The following is a 26,770-nucleotide window of genomic DNA, read 5'->3' as shown; positions in this document are numbered from 1 at the left end:
CTTTACCAGCACAAGCCTACTCCTCTGATTCTTCCTCAACCACGCAAAACAACTTCCAAACCTTGCATTACCCAGGATTACCAACCTAGAACTTACTGATATTCTTTCAACACAAATAAGTGCATTAGCAAACGGTGTGGTTATTGGGTACAGAGTTAAAACTAAGCCCAACAACATACAAGAAGAAGAAGAAGAAGGAGCGAAATAGTTTCGAAGGAATGTAGCTGTTTTAAATTCATGCTTTATTAGTTATAGTGTCTGTTAATTTGGTAGATTATCATCTGTCAAAATGACTGCTCCTATGGAAAGAATTCAAGTTCTCGATACGATCGAAAAGGACATCATAACCTGTCTACAAAGCGCTGGTGAGTTCTGATGATGGTAGGAGATATTTTTTTGTTTACTATGCGAAAAAACTTCCTTTTATAGTGATAAATTTTATTTCATGGAACTACGAAGGGAGATGTTCAATAAATTTCCAATTTCTTTGAAATCATTTCGGAAAAGGCTAGGAAAGCAACAGATAGGGAATCTGCCACCTGGGCGACTGCCCTAAATGCAGATCAGTATTGATTGATTGATTGAACGAAATTTGGGGCAACATTTTTCCTTCCGCAGCCCTGGTTATTAGGAGTCATTCGTAACGGAGTACTTGAAATTCTTGAGGTTGTTTACTTCTCATGTATGCTCCGGAGTTCATTGGTGTCTTGAGGTTAGTGATGTTGAACTTAATGCCCCTTAAACTGTCTGTTAATAGAACGCACGTCTGAATTGACGTTCTTAGGTTGTAGTCGTATTTCGTTAGCTGAAGGAAGGCATACAATATTATTGTACTTTTATCTATTGTCATATGATGTGGTGTTTTTCCTTATTGGATGCCCTACAGTCGTAAATAGCTATTAGCTCTAATCATTTCAGTCTCGACTCGCCTTCTTCATTTAGGGATGTGCAGCTATGAGCTTGCATTCGGGAGACAGTGTGTTCGAATCCAACCGTTGACAGCCCTGAAGATGGTTTTCCGCGACGTTTTCAATCCTAGCCTTTCCCCACCTCCCCGTCGCCGAAGAATTTCGATGTGTTAATGGGATATTATAATAATACATTTTTTATAAATATTTTTCAGCTGTTAAGTGAGCCTCCGTGGCGGCAGCGCGTCGGCCTCACACAGCTGGGTTCCGTGGTTCAAATCCCGGTCACTCTTTGTGAGATTTGTGCTGGACAAAGCGGAGGCGGGACTGGTTTTTCTCCAGGTACTCCGGTTTTCCCTATCATCTTTCATTCCATCAACACTCTCCACTATCATTTCATCTGTCAGTCATTAATCAATGCCCCAGAGGAGTGCGACAAGCATCGGCAGCCGGCACAATTCCCATCCTTGCTGCATTCATTCCATCCCTGACCCGGTCACTGACTGGAAAACAAGTTGTAGGATTTAATTTGTTTTTGATCTGTTAATTCATTTTTCTTTTGCCTCCATTATATTTATCTTTAACCCAGCCTTGTGTTAGCCTTTTTTCCCCCAGTCTTTTCAACTTTCATTTAACTGATTCTGATAAGAGATAAATATAATTTGGAAATCCAAAATATTCTTGTCGATGCTTTGTTACATGATAATTAGCAGTCAATAGAAGACCAGCACAACATCTTTATGGACACTCTGTTAAATTTCATCTTGCATTCTGTTCAGAATTATTCTGGACATGATCTTATGTAGTGTGCTGAAATACTATTCAAATCCACTACTGGACACTCGCTTCGTATTAGCGCTGTTAACGGAGCGGTTATTTACGGAGCGTAGGCTCCGGGCGCTTTCAATCAGTGCCTCCGGAGAACCTCCGATTGAATTACAAGCGTGTAGTTTAAACTTGGTACGGGAGAAATGAACAAGCATTTGTACAGGAGTTTATAACTTGTCACTATTAATGTGAGAAACTACGCCCCTCCGTTAGTAGCCCTACTTTAGGCCTAGTTATTTGGCGATACAGATAGCATTCTTACGTACAAACATAATAATTATGTAACAGAACCTCCGATTGAATTATAAGCGTGTAGTCTGAACTTGGTACGGGAGAAATGAACTAGCATTTTCTCAGGAACTTATAACTTGTCGCTACTATTTGCAAAACTTGGCCCCTCAGTTTATACCTTAATTATTTGGCGATATTACAGATAGCATTCTTGTACAAACGTAATTATGTACCAGAACTTCCGATTGAATGTCAAGCGCGTAGTGTGAACTTGGTACGGGAGAAATGAACGAGCATTTTCACAGGAATTTACAACTTGTCACTATTATTGTGAGAATCTAGGCCCCTCAGTTTATACCGGTACCCTTATTATTGGACGCTATTACAGATAGCATTTTTACATACAAACATTGAATGACCGAGCTCGATAGCCGCAGTCGCTTAAGTGCGGCCAGTGTCCAGTATTCGGGAGGTAGTAGGTTCGAACCCCACTGTCGGCAGCCCTGAAAATGGTTTTCCATGGTTTTCTGTTTTCACACCAGACAATGCTGGGGCTGTACCTTAATTAAGGCCACGGCCGCTTCCTTCCCACTCCTAGCCCTTCCCTGTCCCATCGTCACCATAAAACCTATCTGTGTCGGTGCGACGTAAAACAAGTAGAAAAAAACTATTGAATGACAAGCGCGTAGTGTGAACTTCATACGGGAGGAATGAACGAGCATTTTCACAGGAATTTATAACTTGTTGCTATTATTGCGCGAAACTACACTCCTTCTTTAACTTGTTTTAATGCTGTATGTTCGGTGCGTCGACCTTTGAAGATCTTTTGCCTGTACTTGCACGATATGTGAGGAAACCTGCATGTATTATGTAAATGGCGGTAGTGTAAAGTGTTGAATGTGAGGAAAGGAACATTAAGGATGACACAAACACCCAGTTCCCCGACCATGGATATTAATAATTTAAATAAAAAATCCCTGACCCGGCCGGGAATCGATCCCGGGGCCGCCGGGCGACAGGCGGACGCGTTGCCACCTACACCGTGAGGCCGGTGTTTACGAGGTATTTGTGCCATGTTTTACAGCGCAGCACTTACAGACTTGAACCACTTGAACTCCTCCGCCCGCTCGTAAATAATAATCCCTTACTTCTGTACGTCTTTCGTGTTTTTTACATATGTCCAGAAATTAAAAGAGAATTCAAATTTAACTTGAAAATACTGCATTCTAGCGCCAATATAATGGGAATATTTCCTTAATAATGATAATAATAATGAACGAAGTGTACTGTGTAAGTTCTGCACAGGTAGGGCCTGCACTTTTCTGAGAAACAACTGAACCTATTTAGATAGCCTATATTGTTTGTTGTATCTACAGGGTTTATACCTACAGGTATATGGGGTATGTATTATATGTCAATATAATTGCATTTTCTTGATAACAAATGAGAGGACGCATTAATTATTTTGAATGGCTATACGTTCTTTGTTAAGGGGTATTGTATAGAATATCGGTGATATAAATCAATTTTTGTGTATGTAGGTAACGATTTTTATAGGGTGCCTACATTCATGGACGTAAGTTTGAAATTACAGCCCACTACGTCCTTACACTCGGGGCTACTGTTGCGAATAGGAGGCGGCCCTCCGGTTAACCTCCGGAGCTCCGTAACTGCTTTGCCTCCGTCGGTAGTACCGGAGATCACCGGAGGAGCGCTGTAGTCGTATTGTTGTTGTTTGAATCATCAGTCCATAGACTGGTTTGATGCAGCTCTCCATGCCACCCTATCCTGTGCTAACCTTTTCATTTCTACCTAACTATTGCTTCCTACATCTGCTCTAATCTGCTTGTCATATTCATATCTTGGTCTACCCCTACCGTTCTTACCACCAACACTTCCTTCAAAAACCAGCTGAACAAGTCCTGGGTGTCTTAAGATGTGTCCTATCATTCTATCTCTCCTTCTCGTCAAATTTAGCCAAATTGATCTCCTCTCACCAATTCGATTCAGTATCTCTTCATTCGTGATTCGATCTATCCATCTCACCTTCAGCATTCTTCTGTAACACCACATTTCAAAAGCTTCTATTCTCTTTCTTTCTGAACCAGTTATCGTCCATGTTTCACTTCCATACAATGCCACGCTCCACACGAAAGTCTTCAAAAACATCTTTCTAATTCCGATATCAATGTTTGAAGTGAGCAAATTTCTTTTCTTAAGAAAGCTCTTCCTTGCTTGTGCTAGTCTGCATTTTATGTCGTCCTTACTTCTGCCATCGTTAGTTATTTTACTACCCAAGTAACAATATTCATCTACTTCCTTTAAGACTTCATTTCCTAATCTAATATTTCCTGCATCACCTGCCTTCGTTCGACTGCACTCCATTACTTTTGTTTTGGACTTATTTATTTTCATCTTGTACTCCTTACCCAAGACTTCATCCATACCATTCAGCAACTTCTCGAGATCTTCTGCAGTCTCAGATAAAATAACAATATCATCGGCAAATCTCAAGGTTTTGATTTCTTCTCCTTGGACTGTGATTCCCTTTCCAAATTTCTCTTTGATTTCCTTTACTGCCTGTTCTATGTAAACATTAAAAAGGAGAGGGGACAAACTGCAGCCTTGCCTCACTCCTTTCTGGATTGCTGCTTCTTTTTCAAAGCCCTCGATTCTTTTCACTGCAGACTGATTTTTATACAGATTGTAGATAATTCTTCGTTCTCGGTATCTGATCCCTATCATCTTCAGAATCATAAATAGCTTGGTCCAATCAACATTATCGAATGCCTTTTCTAGATCTACGAATGCCATGTACGTGGGCTTGTCCTTCTTGATTCAATCCTCTAAGATCAGACGTAAAGTCAGGATTGCTTCACGTGTTCCTACATTTCTTCTGAAGCCAAATTGATCTTCTCCCAACTCAGCTTCAACTTGTTTTTCCATTCTTCTGTAAATAATACGTGTTAAAATTTTGCAGGCATTAGATACTAAACTAATGGTGCGGTAGTTTTCACACCTGTCAGCACCGGCTTTCTTGGGAATAGGTATAACAACATTCTTCCGAAAATCGGATGGGACTTCTCCTGTCTCATACATCTTGCACACTAAATGAAATAACCTTGCCATGCTGGTTTTGCCTAAGGCAGTCAGTAATTCAGAGGGAATGTCATCAATTCCAGGTGCCTTGTTCCTATTGAGGTCTCTCACAGCGCTGTCAAACTCCGACCTCAAAATTGGGTCTCCCATTTCATCAGCATCAACAGCCTCTTCATGTTCCAGAACCAAATTATCTACATCTTTACCTTGATACAACTGTTGGATATGCTCCTGCCATCTTTCTGTTTGTCTTCTTTCCCTAGAAGTGGTTTTCCATCTGAGCTCCTAATATTCATACACCTAGATTTCCTTTCTCCAAAGGTTTCCTTGATTTTCCTGTATGCAGCATCTATCTTTCCCAGGACCATACAGCCTTCGACATCCTTGCATTTCTCCTTCAGCCATTCTTCCTTAGCTACCTTGCACTTTCTATCCACTTCATTCTTTAATCGCCTGTATTCTTTTCTGCCCTCTTCATTTCTAGCATTCTTGTATTTTCGTCGTTCATCAATCAGGTCTAGTATCTCCTGAGTTATCCACTGATTCTTAGTTGATCTTTTCTTCCTTCCTAACATTTCTTCAGCAGCCCTACTGACCTCATTTTTCATGACTCTCCACTCTTCCTCTATAGTGTTTCCTTTAGCCTTTTCATTTAGTCCTTGTGCAACATGTTCCTTGAAACAATCCCTCACACTCTTTTCTTTCAACTTGTCTAGATCCCATCTTTTTGCATTCTTTCCTTTCTTCAATTTCTTCAACTTCAGATGGCATTTCATGACCAACAAGTTGTGGTCAGAGTCCACGTCTGCTCCTGGGAAAGTTTTGCAATCCAACACCTGGTTTCTGAATCTCTGCCTAATCATAATGAAGTCTATTTGATACCTTCCAGTGTCTCCAGGTCTCGTCCACGTATACAGCCGTCGTTTGTGGTGTTTGAACCAAGTATTGGTAAGGACTAAATTATGATCAGTGCAGAATTCAACCAGCCGACTTCCTCTTTCGTTCCTTTGTCCCAATCCAAATTCTCCTACTGAACTACCTTCTCTTCCTTGGCCTACCACTGCATTCCAGTCTCCCATCACAATTAGATTCTCGTCACCTTTTACATATTGTATTAAATCTTCTATCTCCTCATATATTCTTTCGATTTCTTCATCATCCGCTGAACTAGTAGGCATATAGACCTGCACTATTGTGGTGGGCATTGGTTTGGTGTCTATCTTGACGACAATAATTCTTTCACTATGCTGGTCGTAGTAGCTTACCTGCTGCCCTATTTTCTTATTCATTATTAAACCAACTCCTGCATTTCCTCTGTTTGATTTTGTGTTGATAATTCGGTAGTCGCCTGACCAAAAATCTTGTTCTTCCTGCCAACGTACTTCACTTATGCCAACTACATCTAACTTTAGCCTATTCATCTCCCTTCTCTAACCTACCACAACGATTCAAACTTCTAATATTCCATGCTCCGACTCGCAGAATGTCAGTATCCATCTTCCTGATGATCGCCCCCTCTCGTGTAGTCCCCACCCGGAGATCCGAATGGGGGACTAGTTTACCTCCGGAATATTTTACCCGGGAGGAAGCCATCATCAGTACATCATTCATACAGAGAGAGCTGCATGTCCTCGGGAGGTAGTTACGGCTGTAGTTTCCCGTTGCTTTCAGCCGTGTAGCAGTATCAACACAGCTAAGCCATGTTGAGTATTATTACAAGGCCGTATCAGTCAATCATCCAGACTGCCGCCCTTGCAACTACCGAAAGGCTGCTACCCCCCTTTCGATGGACCATTCGTTAGTCTGGTCTCTCAACAGATACCCATCCGATATGGTTGCACCTGCGGCTCGGCTATCTGCATCATTGGGACACGCAAGCCTCCCCACCGCGGCAAGGTCACATGGCATGTCATAAACCTCATTTTAGGTCCGTATTGAAAAATTTTTAACAGTTCAACAATAATAAAGGTGTTTCAATTTATTCCACCTATTCAATACTTATATTTATGTAACAACTATAAGTGAAAATATAAGTATTGAATAGGTGGAATAAATTGAAACACCTTTATTATTGTTGAACTGTTAAGGTCACATGGTTCGCAGAGGAGGGTAGTAGTCGTATTATCGGATTCAATCAACAGGAGGTCCGCCTCCTCTTCACAGCGCTACTTCATATTACCATATGAATGACTTGGCGACACACTGCAGGGGCGTTGTCACGTGGGCATTGCTTGCTGTTTATTGGAACTGCATTCCTGTACTGTAGGCCTACCACCAAATTATAAGCAGCACCCAAATGAAATGAAATGGCGTATGGCTTTTAGTGCTCGCAAGGTGCAGGTCTTTTGATTTGACGCCTGTAGGCATGTGAGTGTCGTGATAAGGATGAAATGATGATGAAGACGACACATACACCCAGCCCCCGTGCCAGCTGAATTAACCAATGATGGTTAAAATTCCCAACCCTGCCGGGAATCGAACCCGGGACTCCTGTGACCAAAGGCCAGCACGCTAACCATTTAGTCATGGAGCCGGACAGCAGCCAAATGAAAATAGGCCACATGCCAAATATTCAGTAGGACATTTTGCACCTCTAATGTAATGGCCAGTACCGGTACTGTTAGAACATGTATCCACTGGGTGATAGGTTAGTTAATCCCATTGTTAAAAAGAGCTGGTTGTTGATCTGTACCGAGTCGCACTCATCACCGTCCGATGCAAACTGATGTCAATGAATGTCTGTCTTCAGCTCGAGCGTGTGGCCACGATCAATTCACAGCACTAGGAAGGCACGTTTCGAAACTGAGGCATACCATAAAGTCAAAACGCCCAGGCTTGTTGTCCCTATCTTCATGACAACCCCTGACACTACACTGTAAACCCTGCGAGGAAAACACTTCAGAGATTTCGGTGGGAAACTCTTCAGCAACCTTCTTATTGCCTACACTTTCTCTCCATGTGATTTTAACATCTCAAGAAAGATGGCATCAGCGAGGGGGCGGGGTTCCAGTCCCTAATTTTTCTTCCTAAAACCAGTACTGGTATTTGCCTCACTTTGTCCTCGTGAATTCCAACTTTATTTTTATATTATGATCTTTTAGGCAAATTAAATTTCTTTGTAAGTAAATAATTGCGGTTCTTCAGTAAGTGGTTTGCATGTCAGAATCATAGGAACATAATGTTTTTTATACCTGAAGTAACAGAGAGGAGAGATCCTTCCTTGATGACCCACTGCCTGTCCCAAAGAGGTTTTTCTTGCTACTTGTTTAACGTTGCACCAACGTGTTGAAAGTTAACGGCAATGGAAGGATGGGAAGGGTGTACGATTGGGAAGGTAGCAGCTATCTCCTTAATTAACGTACAGCCCTGGTATTTGCCTGGTGTGAAAATGGTAAACCATTGAAAACCATCCTCACTGGTGCCGATGGTGGGATTCAAACCCACCATCTCCTAAACGCAAGCTCAAAGCTGTGTGTCCCTAACTGTTTAGCCAACTCACTCAGCAAAAATATTCTTACTTATAGAGGAATTAAAATCGAACAGCCTGAAAGTAAAACTTGCAACCATTTTCTTTGTTGTTATTGGCCCTCAGCTGTCTTGAAGGCAATGTTCAAATTGTTTCCGATAGAGCTCACATGATGTCTGGCTACAGGGTTACCATATTTGGTGAAAATAAGAAAAAGAAAAACAAACAAACAGAATTTTAAACAGACATGGCGGCTCCACCAATTTGTACTAACAGCCAGCACAGCGTAACCCCCAAACTAATAAATATTAAGTCATTGGTCATTAATTCACATTTTGTCCAGTTTCAAGGCTAAACTCTGTCATGAAACAGTGACCCCTTTGAGACCATACTCCTATCGCAAGGCTCTTTTCCATGTCCGTAGCGCATACTGTCCACACGGCAAAAAAGAAAAAACACCATGTTTGTCACAAGCCAGTGTGTTCAGTGGCCGGCACTTCTGTACCCGGTAGGCAGGCTTTGATGTGCAATGATACATTAAGTAGTAGAGATGAGAGATCCTTCCTTTATCTTGCCAGGGACCCACCAGCTCGCCGCTAGAAGTTTTCTTACTTACAGTATTTGGAAAATTTAAACCAAGACTGTGCAAATCAACTGGATGCAACAGTTTGCTGTGTTCCTATTCATATTGTCTTTGATAGACATTGCATCGTATAGGTACAGGGCTGCCATGTTCGGTAGAAGTAAGAGAACCACAAATTTGAAGATGCTTTGTCAATAGGCGGATTTACGGTCGGCTTCTGGTACACCACAGTTACCTGTGAGTTACCTAAATGCGCTTGTAACTTTAACTGCACTGTTAACTTAAATGAGTTTCCAGAAACCTAAAATCCAGATTTATAAGCCCTCCTAATAAACAGTACAGAAATCTATCATGTGATGTTTTAATAATTTCACCAATTCATAGTATTGAACAGGTGGAAAACCCTACCTATATCTTTGATTGTAAATTTTGTTTCAGTATGGACCAAAAATGAAATTTTTGACATTGAGTACTACAGAAATCGTCATGTTTAGTATCTGAATTGATTATTTTCACCATGTTGGTTATTGCTGTCCGTATTGACTTGTATTCTATCTATCTATCTAGGTATTCTGACTTATGGCAGGTCTTGTCATGGGATGAACCTCTTCCACTGTTGCCTGTCCTGCGCCAAGTTTTTCATGTCCGAATATTTATTTCCTTGGATATTGTCCAACATTTGATATTTTTTCCTTCCTCTTCCTCGTTTGCCTTTCACCATTCCTTCTACTCCTTCTTTCAGTAAACAGTCCCTCCTCAAACAATGTCCGATCCAGTTCATTTTTCTCCTTCTAATGGTTTGTAACATACTTCGTTCTTCTCCAACTCTTCGTAATACCTCCTCATTCCTTACCCGGTCTTCCCATTTCACTCGTTCTATTCTCCTCCATACCCACATCTCTAGTGCCTCCAATCTTCTCTCATCTTTCTTTCTCAATGTCCAAGTCTCTGTGCCATACAGCGCTATGCTCCAAATATAACACTTAGCAAGTCTTTTCCTCAAATCTTTGTTTAGTGGTCCACAAAATAATTTTGATTTTTTCCTAAAGCCTTCTTTTGCTATGGCAATTCTTTTCTTAATTTCTGTTGTGCAATACATATCATCTCTGATCATACTTCCCAAATACTTGAAGTTACTGACTTGCTCTATTTCTTCTCCTCCTATACTAATATCACAACTTCTACCTTTTCCTCCAATTATCATACTTTTGGTCTTCTTCTTATTAATTCTCATTCCATATTCTTCTAGTTTCATGTTGAGTTTATCTAACATTTGTATCATTTCACGTTCGCTTTCTCCCATCACAACCATATCATCTGCAAATCTTATACATTCTACTCTCCTACCTCCAACACAAACTCCACTATTTCCATTAAAACGTTCATTGATTATTTCTTCGAGATAGATGTTGAACAGTGTCGGTGATAAAGAGCAGCCCTGTCTTACACCTCTTCCTAATTCAATTTCTTCACTCAACTCATCTCCTATTCTCACTCTTGCTCTCTGGTTTATATACAAATTCTTTATTAGCCTTCTATCCCTCCAATCAACTCCATGTTTCTTCAGGATTGTCATCAATTTGTCCCATCTGACACAGTCAAAAGCCTTCTCAAGGTCAATAAATACAGCATAAACCTTCCTGTTTTTCTCTATGTACCTCTCTCCTATCACCCTCAGAAGTCCAATGGCGTCTCTTGTTCCAACTCCTCTCCTGAAACCAAACTGTTCTTCACCTATAAAGTTATTCAGCTTTCCATATATCCTTCTGTTGAGCGTCCGCAGTAAGACTTTGGCTGCATGTGAAATTAGACTCAATGTCCTATGTTCTTCCAAATACAGTAGAGACAATACACGACACTGAGCGAGATATCGAGGGACAGCTATTGGAGCTCACTCTAGCGGATAGACCTGAACGGTACTGATTCTGTCATAAGAGCACGTGTATTTTTGTGTGAAGTTTTTGGTGTTATTTATGCGTTTTCAGTGAGTTGACATAATTAAATAGTAGCGTGTGTCATTCCTTGATATCTCCTCTCAACATGAGGGGAAAGGTATGTGCTGTGTTTGGCTGCAGTAATTACGTAGTAGAGAAAAAATGCGTGCTCGTTCTTCAGGTTCCCTCGTGACAAGAACATGTAAGTAATATTGTGTTTGCATATAAATTCTTCCAGTGACAGAGAGATTTTTATAGTACTTCATAATCTTCTGACCTGCTCGACCCATGTTTTAACGGGCTTAAAAAATAATACGCATATTTTATTGTATAGTGCAGCAGTTAACCTTCAATACTGATGTGTTGTTGTAGGTGTGATCTGTGGGTTGTGAAATGTCACAGTAGCGATTTGGATAAAGTGTACAAGAAAGAAGGGACGTTACGCTTGTATAAGAATTATAAGATCTGTTCAGATCATTTCCAGGCCAGCGACTTTAAAAATCCTCGACTATACAGCCAAGGGTATGTTACATTTTTACTCTAATTGTACGTAAATATTCCTCAAAGCATCACTATCGACAACATTTTCAAACTTTTCTTTCTTTTATCCCTCTTCTCAGATTAAAGCCGGGATTTTATAGATTTTCTTTCTGTTAGTAGGCTTCATGTTAAGAGGAAAATTGTCCAGCTATTAAATGTTCATTCATTGCATCATATGTGTAAGGAATGTGCCGATATTTTTATTGACAAATGTCTTAATGTGATGATACATTGTTTTTAAATGAGGAAAAAAGGCAAATCCAACCGTAAGATTTCAGGCAGGTATGCTAAAGCTAAAAAAGTAATGCATAAATGAAAGGTCAAGCCATTTCACAGCAGTCCATTTCGCACCTTGTTTATATGTCTAATTTCAGTCTTTGAATAATAAACTTTTAAATAATTCTTCAATCATTTATCCAGAATTGCTTTAGCAACTTCGAAGTTAATATCTCAATACCACTTTCTTTCTAGACGTAATTTATTTATCCATTTCCGTATATACATTTCCATTGATATTTGAATTTAGCGCGATTTGTTCAGGTCAAGTCACTAGGAGCGCCACCGTCGAATTGTCTCCCATTTTAGCAAGGCGAAATCCGTAAGTGTCGTGTATTGTCTCTACTGTATTTGGTTCTTCACATTTTTTGCTGTTCTTTTTCTTTTCCATAGGGATTAAGATGATTTCACTGAAGTCCTTTGGCCATTTTCCTGTCATGTATATTTGATTACATAATCCAATCAACTCCTTTCTCCCTTCATTATTTAACGCTTTTAACAGTTCAACAGGAATCTCATCTATTCCCATTGCTTTTCTATTTTTCATCTCGTTCAGTGATGCTTCGATCTCTCTTCTCAGTATGGTTTCCCCTTTATCATCCTCTTTAACCATATCCTCCTCCTCTAATTCAAGTTCTTCTTCATTTGGTCGATTGTCCCGATCATATAGCCATTCTATGTATTCTTCCCATCTTTTCATTATTTCTTGGGGTTCATATATCATTGTGCCATCTGTAGCCTCTATTTCCTTATTGCTGTTGTTCCTTCTCTTTTCTCTGAATACTATATTTGTTGCTTCCTTGTACATCAAGTCATATTTCCCTTCTTTCTCCAGTTGCTCTATCTCATCACACTTTTCTGTCAACCATTTCTTCTTTGCCTTTTCTGTTTCTCTTCTTAATTCATTATTTAACTTACTGTAGTTACGCTTTCCTTCTTCTGTTTTTACTGTTTTCCATTTCCTGCGTTCCTCCATTTTACTTGTATTCAAATTTATATAAAACACTTTCCGCCTTGTCAATACTTTACATATTTTATTATAACTAATTCCCGTACATGTTTCGAGAGCCATTTACTCTCTTCCTCAGCGGTGCCAAAACATCAATAATCTTTGGAATTGGTACATTGTAACAGGTATACTTATCAACACAACAGTTATATATAAAATCTTGAAATTGTTAAAACATTTCTTTGTGTTTCTACGTTACTTACTTATTACCTTATGTCATTTATAACAGACTTTAAAACAGAAATTTTCACATCATAAAATATCTGTTAAAATAGTCTACTATATGGTAAAATTTAAATCTTCTCTGCTCTTTGAACTTACATCCTTATTTACATCTAAAAAGAACTAAAATGTTTCTTTGTGTCCAAGTTTACATTTACTTTGTCATTTAATGAAACACTTGAAATAGATTTAAAAAAAAAATAACACCTATTAAGTCAGTCACTATGTTGAACTTAAAATATTTCTCCTCTCTTCTTGAAATGTTTTTCTTTCCTTAAGTCTGCTGTATTTCTGAGACCTCTCATGTAATTCGGAAATTCCTCCTCTTAATCATGTCCAACCATGTCAGCCATCTTAACCGTCCAATTCTTCAGTTTCAACTAAATTTATCCACAAATTCAAATGCCATAACTTTGGTCTGAACCAAACCATGTGTACTCGCTTGCTGTCAATGACCTTATGGGGTGAGCTGCTATGCTGCCGGTTACGTAATGACCTTCCTAGTCTTCAATCTCAAATGGTTACCAAATTTATTCACGAAGTAATGAGCAAGAACACATTTATTTGATTCAGAATAGTGTAATAATATTTCGTTCGTGAATAAATTTGGTAACCATTTGAGATTGAAGACTAGCAAGGTCATTACATAACCGGCAGCTCACTCCATTAGGTCATTGACAACAAGCGAGTAGGCTACATGTGGTTTGGTTCAGACGAATGTTATACCATTTGAATTTGTGGATATATTTAGTTGAAACTGAAGAATTGGACGGTTAAGATGGCTGACATGGTTGGACATGATTAAGAGGAATTTCCGAATTACATGAGAGGTCTCAGAAATATAGCAGACTTAAAGGAGAACACAATACAAAAATCAAGTTGCCTCAGAATCAAAGAGTGTATCGGACAGTGTTTAAGTATATATTTGCTTTTGCTGTGCGCCACTCCGCAGGCCGGTGAACTAAGGAAACACGAGTAGCTGTGACGTCACTGCACTGTGAGCGCTGAGCGAGCCATCCCGCTCTTCCGTTTACTTGAAGTGATGTTTATTATAATAGTGCGGTGACTGCCTTCCTCTAGTGTGTACGGCTGTAACAACACGAGTAGAAACCGAAAGTGTAGACAGAAAGAAATACATTCCATATGTTTCCAAATCGAAGTAAGTCGCCTAGAAGGTTTAGCAGTTGGGTACAATTTTGCAAGAGGAAACACTTTTCTCCTGGTAAGAGAGCTACTGTGTGCTCAGTGCATTTTAAAAATACAGACTATGATGAAACGCAACTTTTGAAAATGAAGGTGTTGCCTACGGAAAAGCTTCAAGGTCCGAAATTGAAGCCATGGTCTGTTCCTTCAATAAGATGTCTGGCGTCGACAGATGGAGATACTTCTCAGGCAGGAATGCTAATTCATACGGAAGCCGCTTCACAAAATACGCTGTGGGTGTACTCGTCAGAAACTAAAAAGTGGAGGACGGAAATGTATGAGGCTAAAAGACGAAGGGAGTTTGTCGACACAGTATTAAACGAAAGTGATAACAATAATGATGTACACGATGTTCAGAATGATATGAGTGAAAATATTTCACCAGACAGACACGAATGTAGTGTAGAAATACAGTGTGAGTTAGGAAGCGAAATAGCTAGAAAATACTTTGACGTTGCAACTTCCGGCATAGCCTTGAACAGTGATGTAATGGGAGAACAGTTGAATGACAGTTTCTGTGAACCAGATGAAAGTGACAGTGAAAGTTATATTAGTGATACTGATAACGAACACACTCAGGACAATGTACATATTACAGGTTCATATTTCTTTGTAGCGGGGACAAGTTTGCTCACACTTTTTGAAATTTGTTACATTTGTAAAAGTAAAGTGAAAAACATTTCACATTACATTAAAGGGACTATGTTGTGTGTAAAATCACTTCGCGATTGTGGTAATAAAGTCTGTTGGTATTCTCAACCTATGGAAGGAAAGAAACCGGAAGCAAATGTCCTAATATCATCAGCATTATTGTTGTCCGGCATTCTGTTTGAATCTTTTCGGTCATTCTGCAAGTCCATTAACTTACATGATGTCACGAACTGTATATGATAGAATTATTCATAGAGTAACTGGTCCGATAGTGGAGGGTGCTTGGGATCAAGAAAGGACTAATGTTATTGATGTTTGAAAAGCAGTGGCAAACCCATTTGGTTAGCCGGAGATGGCCAGTACGATTCTCCCGGCTTTTCAGCCAAATATTTAGTGTATTCACTAATGGATATAAATACAGGCCACATAGCTCATTTGGAACTTGTTCAAGGAGTGATGGTGAAAGGTGATCTTGAAAGGGCTGCGTGTGAAATCATGATGAGGAAGATTGTACAAATTTATAACGTGCAATACACAAAGGAGTAAGGTATTTACTGAGAACACAGTATCCTGATATTGAACATGAATTTGATGTTTGGCACATTTCAAAAAGTCTAGTCTAATGAAAAAGATGAGAGCTCTCGATAAAAATCATCCAGAAGTTCAAGCGTGGAAGGCCAGTATAAATAATCATTTATGGTGGGCAGCACAAACAGGTAATGGAAACAGTTCTGTGTTAATCAATAAATTTACGTCAATTTTGCACCACATAAAAAATGAGCATAAGTGGTTAGAAAACGGTGAATCCTGTGAGCACGATACTTTAACGGAGGAGGAAGAGAGAAAGAAAATGTGGATTAAAGGAAATTCAAGTTCATATGAAGCCTTGAAGAAAATTGTTTTAGACAAATCTTTTTTAAAAGATGTGGAACATATAAAACACTACGTTCACACCGGAAGCCTAGAAAGTTATCACAACCTTCGTTTGAAATACGCTCCTAAAAGAGTTCATATCTCGTACAGAGGCTTAAAGCTCAGGTCAGTGATTGCTGCATCGGACTATAGTTGGAACATCAATAAATTGAAAGCTGGTATCAAAACTCAGTACTCAAAATCAACAGGAGCCTGGGTGATAAAACAGAAATATGAGGCGTCAAGCGATGGATGGAAGAAGGCAATAATGAGCAAAATAAATCTCTTGCAAACTCACTATAGTAGAGCCTCACCTGAAGATCAAGTAATGGATCTGTCACTGCCTAAAAACATCACTCCAATACCTCAGCCTTCCATTGACGACCAGATCAAGAAGCACTTCTCACGATTTCACTCGCAACAAGAAATGAGGTACCGTACTTCATGTCAAAATAATATATTATCTATGTTTATCATACAAACAAGCGTACATAATTCTACTGTTTTAATTTCATTTTTTCATTTAAAGCTTGAAGCCCACATAGATACCATCGGGTTCCGGAAATGTGTTCCTTATGGTGTTGACAGCACATGATGGTATGATGGTGGTGGTGATTATTGTTTTAAGAGGAAGTACAACTAGGCAACCATCCTCTGATGGTATGACAACTCTGTTCTTTTTACCAATCGCAGTCTATGAATTTACCCACGAAGTGAACTGTTTGTAACAAATAAAATGCCAAGTTCTATTTGATGGATTTAAAGCTGTCAGTAAACGTTTCCTTGCCGTGTTCTTTGATTTTAAGCTCATGTTATGCCTTGTCATTGTCATTACTTCATGGTCTAAAATAAGCCTTGTAAACCAGGGATTTCTTGTTATACACAAAAATTTCTCACATTTCACTGCGTTTACATTGTCTAATTCACAACAGCATACACTTTCTTCATCCGTATCCATGATGGTACACTCATTACATTTACACCAAATTTCGCATGCCGACACGGCCTGTAGTGTTTAGCATATCCGTGTCAAGGTCGCTATCTGAATGGACATCAGCAAACTTCGTTAGTTCTGGCTCATACTGATACGGACGAATGATATTTACATCCATTATAAATAAGCCCACTAACACTGGCAACAGAAGAACGGCAGTAGCAGATGGAGTGCGGGAAAAGACTGCGCGAGTTTACTCCCAGCGTCAAGGCTGCCAGGTAGACTCTACAGCGCAGTGACGTCACGACCAGTTACTACTTCCGCACATAACTTGAGAATGGTTGGACATAGAGTTACCGGATTAACGGCATTGTTATTACATTCCCATAATACATATTTAGCAATGAATAACGAAATATGTATTTTTGTGTTGTGTTCTCCTTTAAGGGAAGAAAAAATTTTCAAGAAGAGAGGCGAAATATTTTAAGTTCAACATAGTGACTGACTTAATAGGTGTTATTTATTTATTTATCTATATATATAAAATAAGAGTTTTATCTGTACATTGCTCAGAATTTGAAAAGAATTGTATTTCTGTATCCGTCATCTCCACAGTAACAAGGAAATGCACTTTTTACTTTTCCGTAATTTCTGTCTGTATTTATGTTATGTACACGCGTCATAGAAAACGGCTAAAGAGAATTTAATGAAAATTGGTATGAGAAGTCTAGGAATAAGCCGCTACAATCTAAGCCATAAATAATTTTATTCACTCTCATAGAAATGGTAGTTTAGGGGAAGGCCTAAAATTTAATTTTCAAATATTTACGTTGTTATTAGTCCTATCTTTATAAAAATTGGTATGCAAAGTCGAGGAATAAGTCGCTACAACCTAGGCTATGAATAATTGTATTTACACTGAGTGAAATGGTAGTTTAGGGGAAGGCCTAAAATTCAATTCTCAAATATTTATATTATTAGTGATTGTATCGATAAATACAACATAACCAAAGTTTTATAGAATTAAATTTCCGACCATTTATGTCGTACACATTTTTACCATACCGGCTATGATAACACAGATATTAATTAATTTGTATTTTTATTGCTAAATCCGTAACGACGGCGAGCCACGAGAAAATGGGTGGACAGAATTTAATGAAAATCAGTATATAGAGTCGGGCAGTAAGAAACTACAGTCTAAGCTATGGATGAAATTGTAGCTTAGGGGAAGGAGCCTAAATTTTAATTTTTAAATACTTATGTTTTTGGTCCTATCGAAAAGTGCTAGATAACAAAAGTTACAGAGAATACAATTTCCGATCATTTATGTTTTATTCAGTTTTACTGTACCGACTATGAGTGGTATTTCAGGGTCAGAAGAAAACTAAATGTGAAGGCCTACAATATTGAAGGTGCATAACGTTGATCAACAATAACATTACATTGACCATTGTTTGTTGTGATGTTATTTTTCCCTTATGCTGCCTCTCAACTCCGATAGATGGGATTACTGCTGCGTACCTAGTACAAAAGCCTGATTGAATATTGGCGGGAAATAGCCGGGGAGTTAGAAAACTTTCTTCTTTAGCATGCCATTCCTCTGGTTCATACATTTTCTGATACAGCTGGTACGTAACACACTGGTTCTTCATAGTACGGTATTCCAGTTATTCGATCCCTACTCTGACGCGCTGTTTTGAATGAGCAGTGTGCATACTTAAGGCAGAGGCTGACGTAGTAGTAGTAGTAGGACCTGGTTTAAAATACACAATTTTGACCTATTCCAAATTATAGCACTACAATTCACTTAATAACTAAAAGTTCAACCCTGAAAAGAGCCGTTTCTTAAGAAAAGCTTCTTCCTCTTCACTTTTATTAAATTCTACATTCATTTTATTCCCAATTACCAGTGAAGAGGGGGTTTCTCCTCTGGCTTGGAGGAAAAATTTGCCTCCAGGTCAGATAGATTTTTCTGCCGCCAGTGTAGTGAATTGATATTTTCCGACTCATTGGGTACTCCTAGGAAACAGATTAGTAAAAGGGCATAGATTTGCCCTGGGAGTCTCCACTATTTGACCCTCTCCCCGCCGAAAATGACGAAGAGTGTTCACGAATCATGGCTGTCTGCGGCTAGGTCATTCCAGCTCTGGAACTGTGGACTGTTAGATCATCAGTGTATTCCTGTTCGTTAAAAGTGAGAAAATGAGTGGTGTTTCATTTGATCGAGTATTTCATATGAAAGCATTGCTTTTAGTCGTGCCATTCTTACTGACGTTATTGTAATGTATGTTCATTTCAGTTGGGAAAACCACCAAGACAGTCTTTTTGAGGATGTAAAAAGGCAGGTGGAGAGTGAGTGTGTACTATTATAATGAAAACTCCCCAACCTGACAGAATTATTTTGGAACTAATTGTTGGCTGATTACTACTGCTCTGAATATAGAAGCACTGACTGAAGTCTGCCTAATGGTAGGCAAGTGGGTCTACCATTACAGTGAAAAATCCCTGACTCAGTTTCATATGACAAAAGATGTTTGGTGACTTCCCCGTTGCGTTTCTAGGGTAACGTTAAGAGCTATGCAATTTAATACAATCTTGCTCACAACGTGTACACTAGAATTCCATATGCAATGCGAAGCACAGGCACATCAGCTAGTTTATTTATATATTTAAAAAAGTCTTTTTCAAGTGTTTTATTAAATGACAAAGTAAATGTAAACTTGGACACAAAGAAACATTTTAGTTCAAAGAGCAGAGAAGATTTAAATTTTACCATATAGTTGACTATTTTAACAGATATTTTATGATGTGAAAATTTCTGTTTTAAAGTCTGTTATAAATGACATAAGGTAATAAGTAAGTAACGTAGAAACACAAAGAAATGTTTTAACAATTTCAAGATTTTATATATAACTGTTGTGTTGATAAGTATACCTGTTACAATGTACCAATTCCAAAGATTATTGATGTTTTGGCACCGCTGAGGAAGAGAGTAAATGGCTCTCGAAACATGTACGGGAATTAGTTATAATAAAATGTATAAAGTATTGATAAGGCGGAAAGTGTTTTATATAAATGTTTAGTATCTCTTGTCCTCCAGTAGATGTCTACGCACTATGTAGTTACTTTTACTAGCAGAAGTTTTCTGTAATGAAAACTGGTTGCCAAACATGTACACAATCATCTTAGTCTGATTCAGCATATAATAATCTCTCATAATATGAATATATGTAGAATCTAATAATGCAAAAATTAGATATATTTCCCCTTTCTGATCACAGTACACAGACATCATCTTAAATTTCACCTTGATCGTTGTCATCACTAAAATTATACAAATACACTGAAATTACCAAATGGGTCCAGAACACAAGCATAAACAAAAATAATAATATAAATGAAAACGTTCAGCACACTTTGGAATCTATCATTCCGATACTGAAGTTCTGCGCTGATGGTGCGATATCCATTCGTTCTCACTGCAACTGTTGCAGATTTTTTTAGTAGACTGCAAACAAACCCAAAACTTCCACTTAAAACATGCATGTGCTGTTTTTCTCTTAAAGGATGCTGGGCAAGTATGGCAAGATTGCTGTTTCTTCTGTACCTCAGCTCGCATCTCTCTGGGTTAAAATGACAGTTTGAATGTAGTACAGAAATATTTAAAATGGTTATATTTGAATCAGCCTTGTCAATACACTTATTAATGAAAGAAAATTATTTATTCAACCAAACATGTCGCCGAACCCTTCAAGAATTCAGTTTTCTCTGGAATTTCATGACACAACTTGAACAACACAAAAGCACTACAAACTGCGATTTCCAATACCCAGAAGAAAATAGCCATATCACTACATTTTTCATTACTTGTTCCCTAATGTACTCCATGAACTGAGGATTTGCAGTGCTTAATAATTACAATGGACTGGTCATTAGAGATGTTTTGCGTGCATTGACAAAAATACTCTCGTAACTGCTGACATGAAGTCCACTTGAGAATTTTAATGGAACGTAGCCAGCTAACCCTGACCCAGGGTGCGAAGTGTTTTGACACAGATAAGAAGGTACTATAAACTACAACTCCCTGCTAGATTTTTAATTAAAGAAGTCAAGACCGGGCGAGTTGGCCATGTGGTTAGAGGCCCGCGGCTGTGAGCTTGCATCCGGGAGATAGTGAGTTTGAATCCCACTGTCGGCAGCCCTGAAGATGGTTTTCCGTGGTTTCCCATTTTCACACCAGGCAAATGCTGGGGCTGTACCTGAATTAAGGCCACGGCCGCTTCCTTCCAACTCCTCGACCTTTCCTATCCCATTGTTGCCATAAGACCTATCTGTGTCGGTGCGACGTAAAGCCACGAACAAAAAAAAAAAAGAAGTCAAGATGTTTTATGTTTATTGAGAGTCTATGAGACCTCACGTCACCGATTAAAGGATATAACAACATTTTTAAAAAATGAGAAATCTGTATTTATTATTCACCAGGTTTATATTAAATGCATACTGGTACTTAAAATATGTATTATGTAGTACATATGTAACTATTAATTGTAAATACTCCATAATTTCAGATTGGGTGTTCACTAACTCTTGGTGGGACTCATGATTCAAAGCCTGTCGAAAGACATCTTAACATTCTAGCTGCTCTGAAAGATCAATTTGAGTCTGATGAAAATCTGTTTGATTCGAGTTCTATTTTCTTCGACGATTCAGTTTCCATATTGGAAGATATATTTACAGTAGAGGTGTCATGCTCTGATGAGATTGTAAACTTATTATGCTCGTAACCGGTTTCTAGTGCTTACACGATACACAGTTAAGAAAAGAGGAAAAAATCAAATTACACGGCACCTTAAAACCTTAACACACAGTAAAACATTAGATGAACTGCGCCAGTACAAACAAACATCAGGTTGGGCAATGTAACTCTCTCAGCATAATTGGGCTTCGGGTAATACGGGGTAGTGGTTACATGAGCAATGGATAGATCAAAACAGAAATTCTGGAACTAGGCAGAAGTAAAGGCTCTTGCGTTATCACGTACCAAGAATTGACACCTTAAAATCACTTTCGAAATATCTATAAGCATAACATGATTAACTCATTTCACAGTTCTATACAAAATATCTCTTGTATGAACGGAAGTACCAGACACGTTTACTCATTTTACGAAATAACTCAGGTTTTCACACACATTCATGCTCCAATAACACAGTGCTACACCCACACATTGGTGTCGCGTATTGTCTCCCATCCCTGCTATAATCCTTAATGCGACTGGGTGAAAGTCACCGCCGTCTCGATCTTCTTATACTGCCTGCTCTGTGCCACTAGTTTAACACAGGAAGGCGCGACTACCAATATTTCTCCAAGTCGCCGTAAGAGTGCAGCAGTAGACGCACAATCTTCGCTGTCAGTTAATCGTAACCTGCGATCTACCCTCATCGTTTATCACTCCTCAGACTACTCCAAGTGGGATTCCTCACTGAATTGGTTGTCATCTGCATTTAACACTGCTGTCCATGAAAGCCACAAGCAAACCCCTGCTTCGTTAATGTTGGCTTTTACTCCAAATTCTCCTCGATCTAACCTATGGTCAATTAATGATCTTCTGTCCGACAATGCCAGCTCAGAAAATATCCGAGCTAATTGGCACCGTGCACAAAAGAACTTGAAGGTTTGTTACGCTAAGGTCCAGCGTAATTACAACCACGGGCGAAGGCCGCACGAGCTCTCTGTGGGTGACCAGGTGTTAAAACGCATCCCGTCAGTAGTGCTGCGGACCATGTTATCAGTAAGTTGGCCCCCAGATTTCAAGGTCCCTGTGCCATCTTAAAGTTCCTTGCCCCGGTGACATTATTGGTGAGCGATCCCGAAAGGAAAAGGATCAGCAGAGTTCACCTCTCCCAGGTCGAAGTACCTTAAGTCTGGTAGGGAAAGGGTAAATACCATTGTTGGTGACTGACGACTATAATAAAGCAATGTGGAGTGGGTCTGGGAAACTTACCAGGGCCATTGGAATACAAAGGTTGCAGGTTTCCAGAAAAATCAACGGTGACCCCTTGATTCAAGATATTTCCAAAATAAATATTACAAAGAAATTCAGAACAAAATCCACTTATCCCAACAATCCAGTTACACTATTTCCAAAATACGAATTAGATGTAGTTGCTGAGAGCTTCCTCTAAGTATATCTCAACATAATGCAACTTCTACAATACAATTTTGAGCATAAGAGGAAACACAGGATACAAAAACAATATTAAATGAAAGTTAACGTGCTTTGTAAGTGTAACCTCTACAACAGTGGTTACACAAAACAAGGCACAAACAGAGTAAAGGGGGAAGGTAAGAGCAACTTCACAATATCAGAAAACCCTACACACTCAGAAAAACATTAGCTGCATTACGCGAAACAGCTGGGACAGATGACACCATACAAGTGGAATCATTGACTAAAGCCAGTGATAACGTGGAAGTTGACGGCACACCCAAGCACATTAAAACTACAATGAATGACTGTAAATATATTGTAACTAGTTCATTATCACTTACTAATGTTTATGAAACTAATATAACACCTTGTACGAAACAGTATGGAGTGGCCCCTCATATCATAGCTGGAGATAACTGTGAACAAGCCGATGACTGTTGTTTTACTATACTAATCAAAATAACAATTAAGTAAAAGGTTCCACCTGATCGATACTTTTTATTATTTAGCCTACAGAAGCATTCGATAATGTTGATTGGACCAAGCTATTTATGATTCTGAAGATGATAGGGATCAGATACTGAGAACGAAGAATTATCTACAATCTGTATAAAAATCAGTCTGCAGTGAAAAGAATCGAGGGCTTTGAAAAAGAAGCAGCAATCCAGAAAGGAGTGAGACAAGGCTGCAGTTTGTCCCCTCTCCTTTTCAATGTTTACATAGAACAGGCAGTAAAGGAAATCAAAGAGAAATTTGGAAAGGGAATCACAGTCCAAGGAGAGGAAATCAAAACCTTGAGATTTGCCGGTGATATTGTTATTTTATCTGAGACTGCAGAAGATCTCGAGAAGTTTCTGAATGGTATGGATGAAGTCTTGGTTAAGGAGTACAAGTTGAAAATAAATAAGTCCAAAACAAAAGTAATGGAGTGCAGTCGAACGAAGGCTGGTGATGCAGGAAATATTAGATTAGGAAATGAAGTCTTAAAGGAAGTAGATGAATATTGTTACTTGGGTAGTGAAATAACTAATGATGGCAGAGGTAAAGAGGACATAAAGTGCAGACTAGCACAAGGAAGAAAGAGCTTTCTTAAGAAAAGAAATTTGCTCACTTCAAACATTGATATCGGAATTAGGAAGATGTTTTTGAAGACTTTTGTGTGGAGCGTGGCATATATGGAAGTAAAACATGGACGATAACTAGCTCAGAAAGAAAGAGAATAGAAGCTTTTGAAATGTGGTGTTACAGAAGAATGCTGAAGGTGAGATGGATAGATCGAATCACGAATGAAGAGATAATGAATCGAATTGGTGAGAGGAGATCGATTTGGCTGAATTTGACAAGAAGAAGAGATAGAATGATAGGACACATCTTAAGACACCCAGGACTTGTTCAGTTGGTTTTTGAAGGAAGTGTAGGTGGTAAGAACGGTAGGGGTAGACCAAGGTATGAATATAACAAGCAAATTAAAGCAGATGTAGGATGCAATAGTTACGCAGAAATGAAAAGGTTAGCGCAGGATAGGGTGGCATGGAGAGCAGCATCAAACCAGTCTATGGACTGATGACTCAAACAACAACAGTATACTGATAGTTCTTGGAAAATTCGACAGTCACCTTACTGACAAACATGATTTTCTTCCAGTTGAACTTTCAATTAAAAAGACAGTCACTACACCAAAAGTCCATTCAGTAACTTACGGTATTTTACAGGTTACCTATAAACACAAAATTAATGTCAAAAATGTGATAAGCATTCTACAGTTCAAAAATGCACTTCCAGCATCCCAAAATTGCTTTGACCATTTTAACTCTGTCCACAAAAAAGGATGTGTACTCATTCCTTCTACCAGATGTCAGTAATTCAGAGCCCATTCACTTTCTTGTAAGAAGACGTCCACTGCCTCCTTCTTAGCAAAGTTTCGGAATAAGATCTTGCATCAGATTTCACATAAATCATAGGATCAAAATTGCTCAACTTGACCACAGGTTATTGCTGATGATGTGGCTGCCGACACGGCCGTTTGCCGACAGCCTTCATTCAAGTTCAGTCCAAACCGGGTCGCTAGGTAAGTTGCAGCGCAGCCCAGCCGTATCTTGAACCAACGGTTAATGGACAAAGGGGTGAGGTGCAGTCGGGACACTTGACCACTGGATTGCGGTGCCGGATGGTAGCGCCCAAGTCATACAGTGTGCCTTTCAACTTGGCACGTTTTGTTGCCTTCAGACGAAGTCGGTCACTGCAGCCACTGCAACATAAACCAACACGCAGCAGACAGGGGAATACTAGAGGCAAAGCTACCCTGCCGGACTAGAAGATCATGGCGGCAAGACCGCTTTCAAAGGATGGTTTGTGTTCTTTCTTTAATTTACTGACTAGCATAGTCACCGAACTGGTGGCTCAACGCATTTCATGTAGAGACCCCCCTCACACACTGAGGACATTATCGCACCTAGCCCCGGGGCAAGCACTATCCACTATCCATACATTTTAGAGAAGATTAAGTTGGGGTGAAAGAAAATAGAACTACAGGAGTTTACCCGGAGCCCGAAATGTTACGGGAATAAATTTCGATCAGTGACCCTAAACTAAAACCTACCTAACTTATCATAGGTAAACTCATTACGCTAAGGGAGATAAATAACTGACGATGTATATACACACAACAATTACAATTTATATTACTAAATTACTGAAATCTCTTATGATTAGATTACAGATAAAACTAATACGTGCTGGCCAGCATCTAAAATTTTACAAATACCTTACAACTAAATCTACATGGTCACGAAAAACGGAATTTACCCCTCCCTATACAACTGAAGGTACCTTTACCTGAGAGAGGTGAACTCGGCTGATCCTTTTCCTTTCGGGTCCATTCACATAATGACATCGGGGTAAGGAACTTTAGGATGGTCCAGGGACCTTGAAATCTGGGAGCCAACTTACTGATAACATGGTCTGCAGCACAACTGATGGGGTGCGTTTTAATAAACACCTGGTCACCCACAGACAGATTGTGCGGTCTTTGCCCATGGTTGTAATTACGCTGAAGTTTAGCGTAATAAACTTTCAAGTTTTTTCGCGCACAGTGCCTATTAGCTCGGATCTTTTCTGGGCTGGCTTCGTCAGACAGAAGATCATTAATTGACCACAGATTTGACAGTGGAGAATTTGGAGTAAAGGCCAACATTAATGAAGCAGGAGTTTGCTTGTGACTTTTATGGACGGCAGTGTTAAAGGCAAACGACAACCAATTTAGTGCTGAATTCCACTTAGAGTGATTAGCGGAGTAATAAGCAATGAGAGCAGATCGAAGATTACGATTCACTCTTTCAGCATAATTTGGCCTCGGGTAATAGAGGTTAGTGGTTACGTGAGCAATGGATAGATCAAAACAGAAATTACGGAACTGGACAGAGGTAAAAGCTCTTGCATTATCACTCACCAAAATTGACAGGGTCCAAATGAAGCAAAGATCTGTTTCAGGCACTAGATGGTGGTGTTGGCATTAGCCATATGAGTTGGAACGGCCATGTAAAACATGAAAGGGCATCAACACACGCAAGTATGAAACTATGGCTGGTCCATGATCTCGGGAAATGACCAATGTAGTCTATGAACAATTTCTCCATTGGACGAGAAGCTTGCTCGGAAGACAACAGACTTAGGCGAGTATTAGGAGCGGGTTTACTGATGTTGCAAGTTTTACAAGATTTAAGAAGGCTATGGATTTCACCATCCATGGTTTTCCAAATGA

The 26,770-nt window shown here is 39.2% G+C and overlaps 1 protein-coding gene across 1 annotated transcript in view; it reads left to right on the top strand.

Moving 5' to 3' along the window:
- The first annotated feature begins 201 nt into the window (after nt 1-201).
- The window catches only part of MED11 (mediator complex subunit 11), a 79,317-nt gene continuing 52,748 nt past the window's right edge, over nt 202-26,770 (top strand). The window contains exon 1 of the mRNA XM_068228760.1: nt 202-365. Coding sequence (XP_068084861.1) covers nt 290-365 — 76 coding nt within the window. The 5' untranslated portion in view covers nt 202-289. The remainder of the gene's footprint in view (nt 366-26,770) is intronic.

This window comes from Anabrus simplex, chromosome 7, assembly GCF_040414725.1.
Source record: "Anabrus simplex isolate iqAnaSimp1 chromosome 7, ASM4041472v1, whole genome shotgun sequence".
Taxonomy (NCBI): domain Eukaryota; kingdom Metazoa; phylum Arthropoda; class Insecta; order Orthoptera; family Tettigoniidae; genus Anabrus; species Anabrus simplex.
This window is presented reverse-complemented; position numbering and strand designations above follow the sequence as displayed.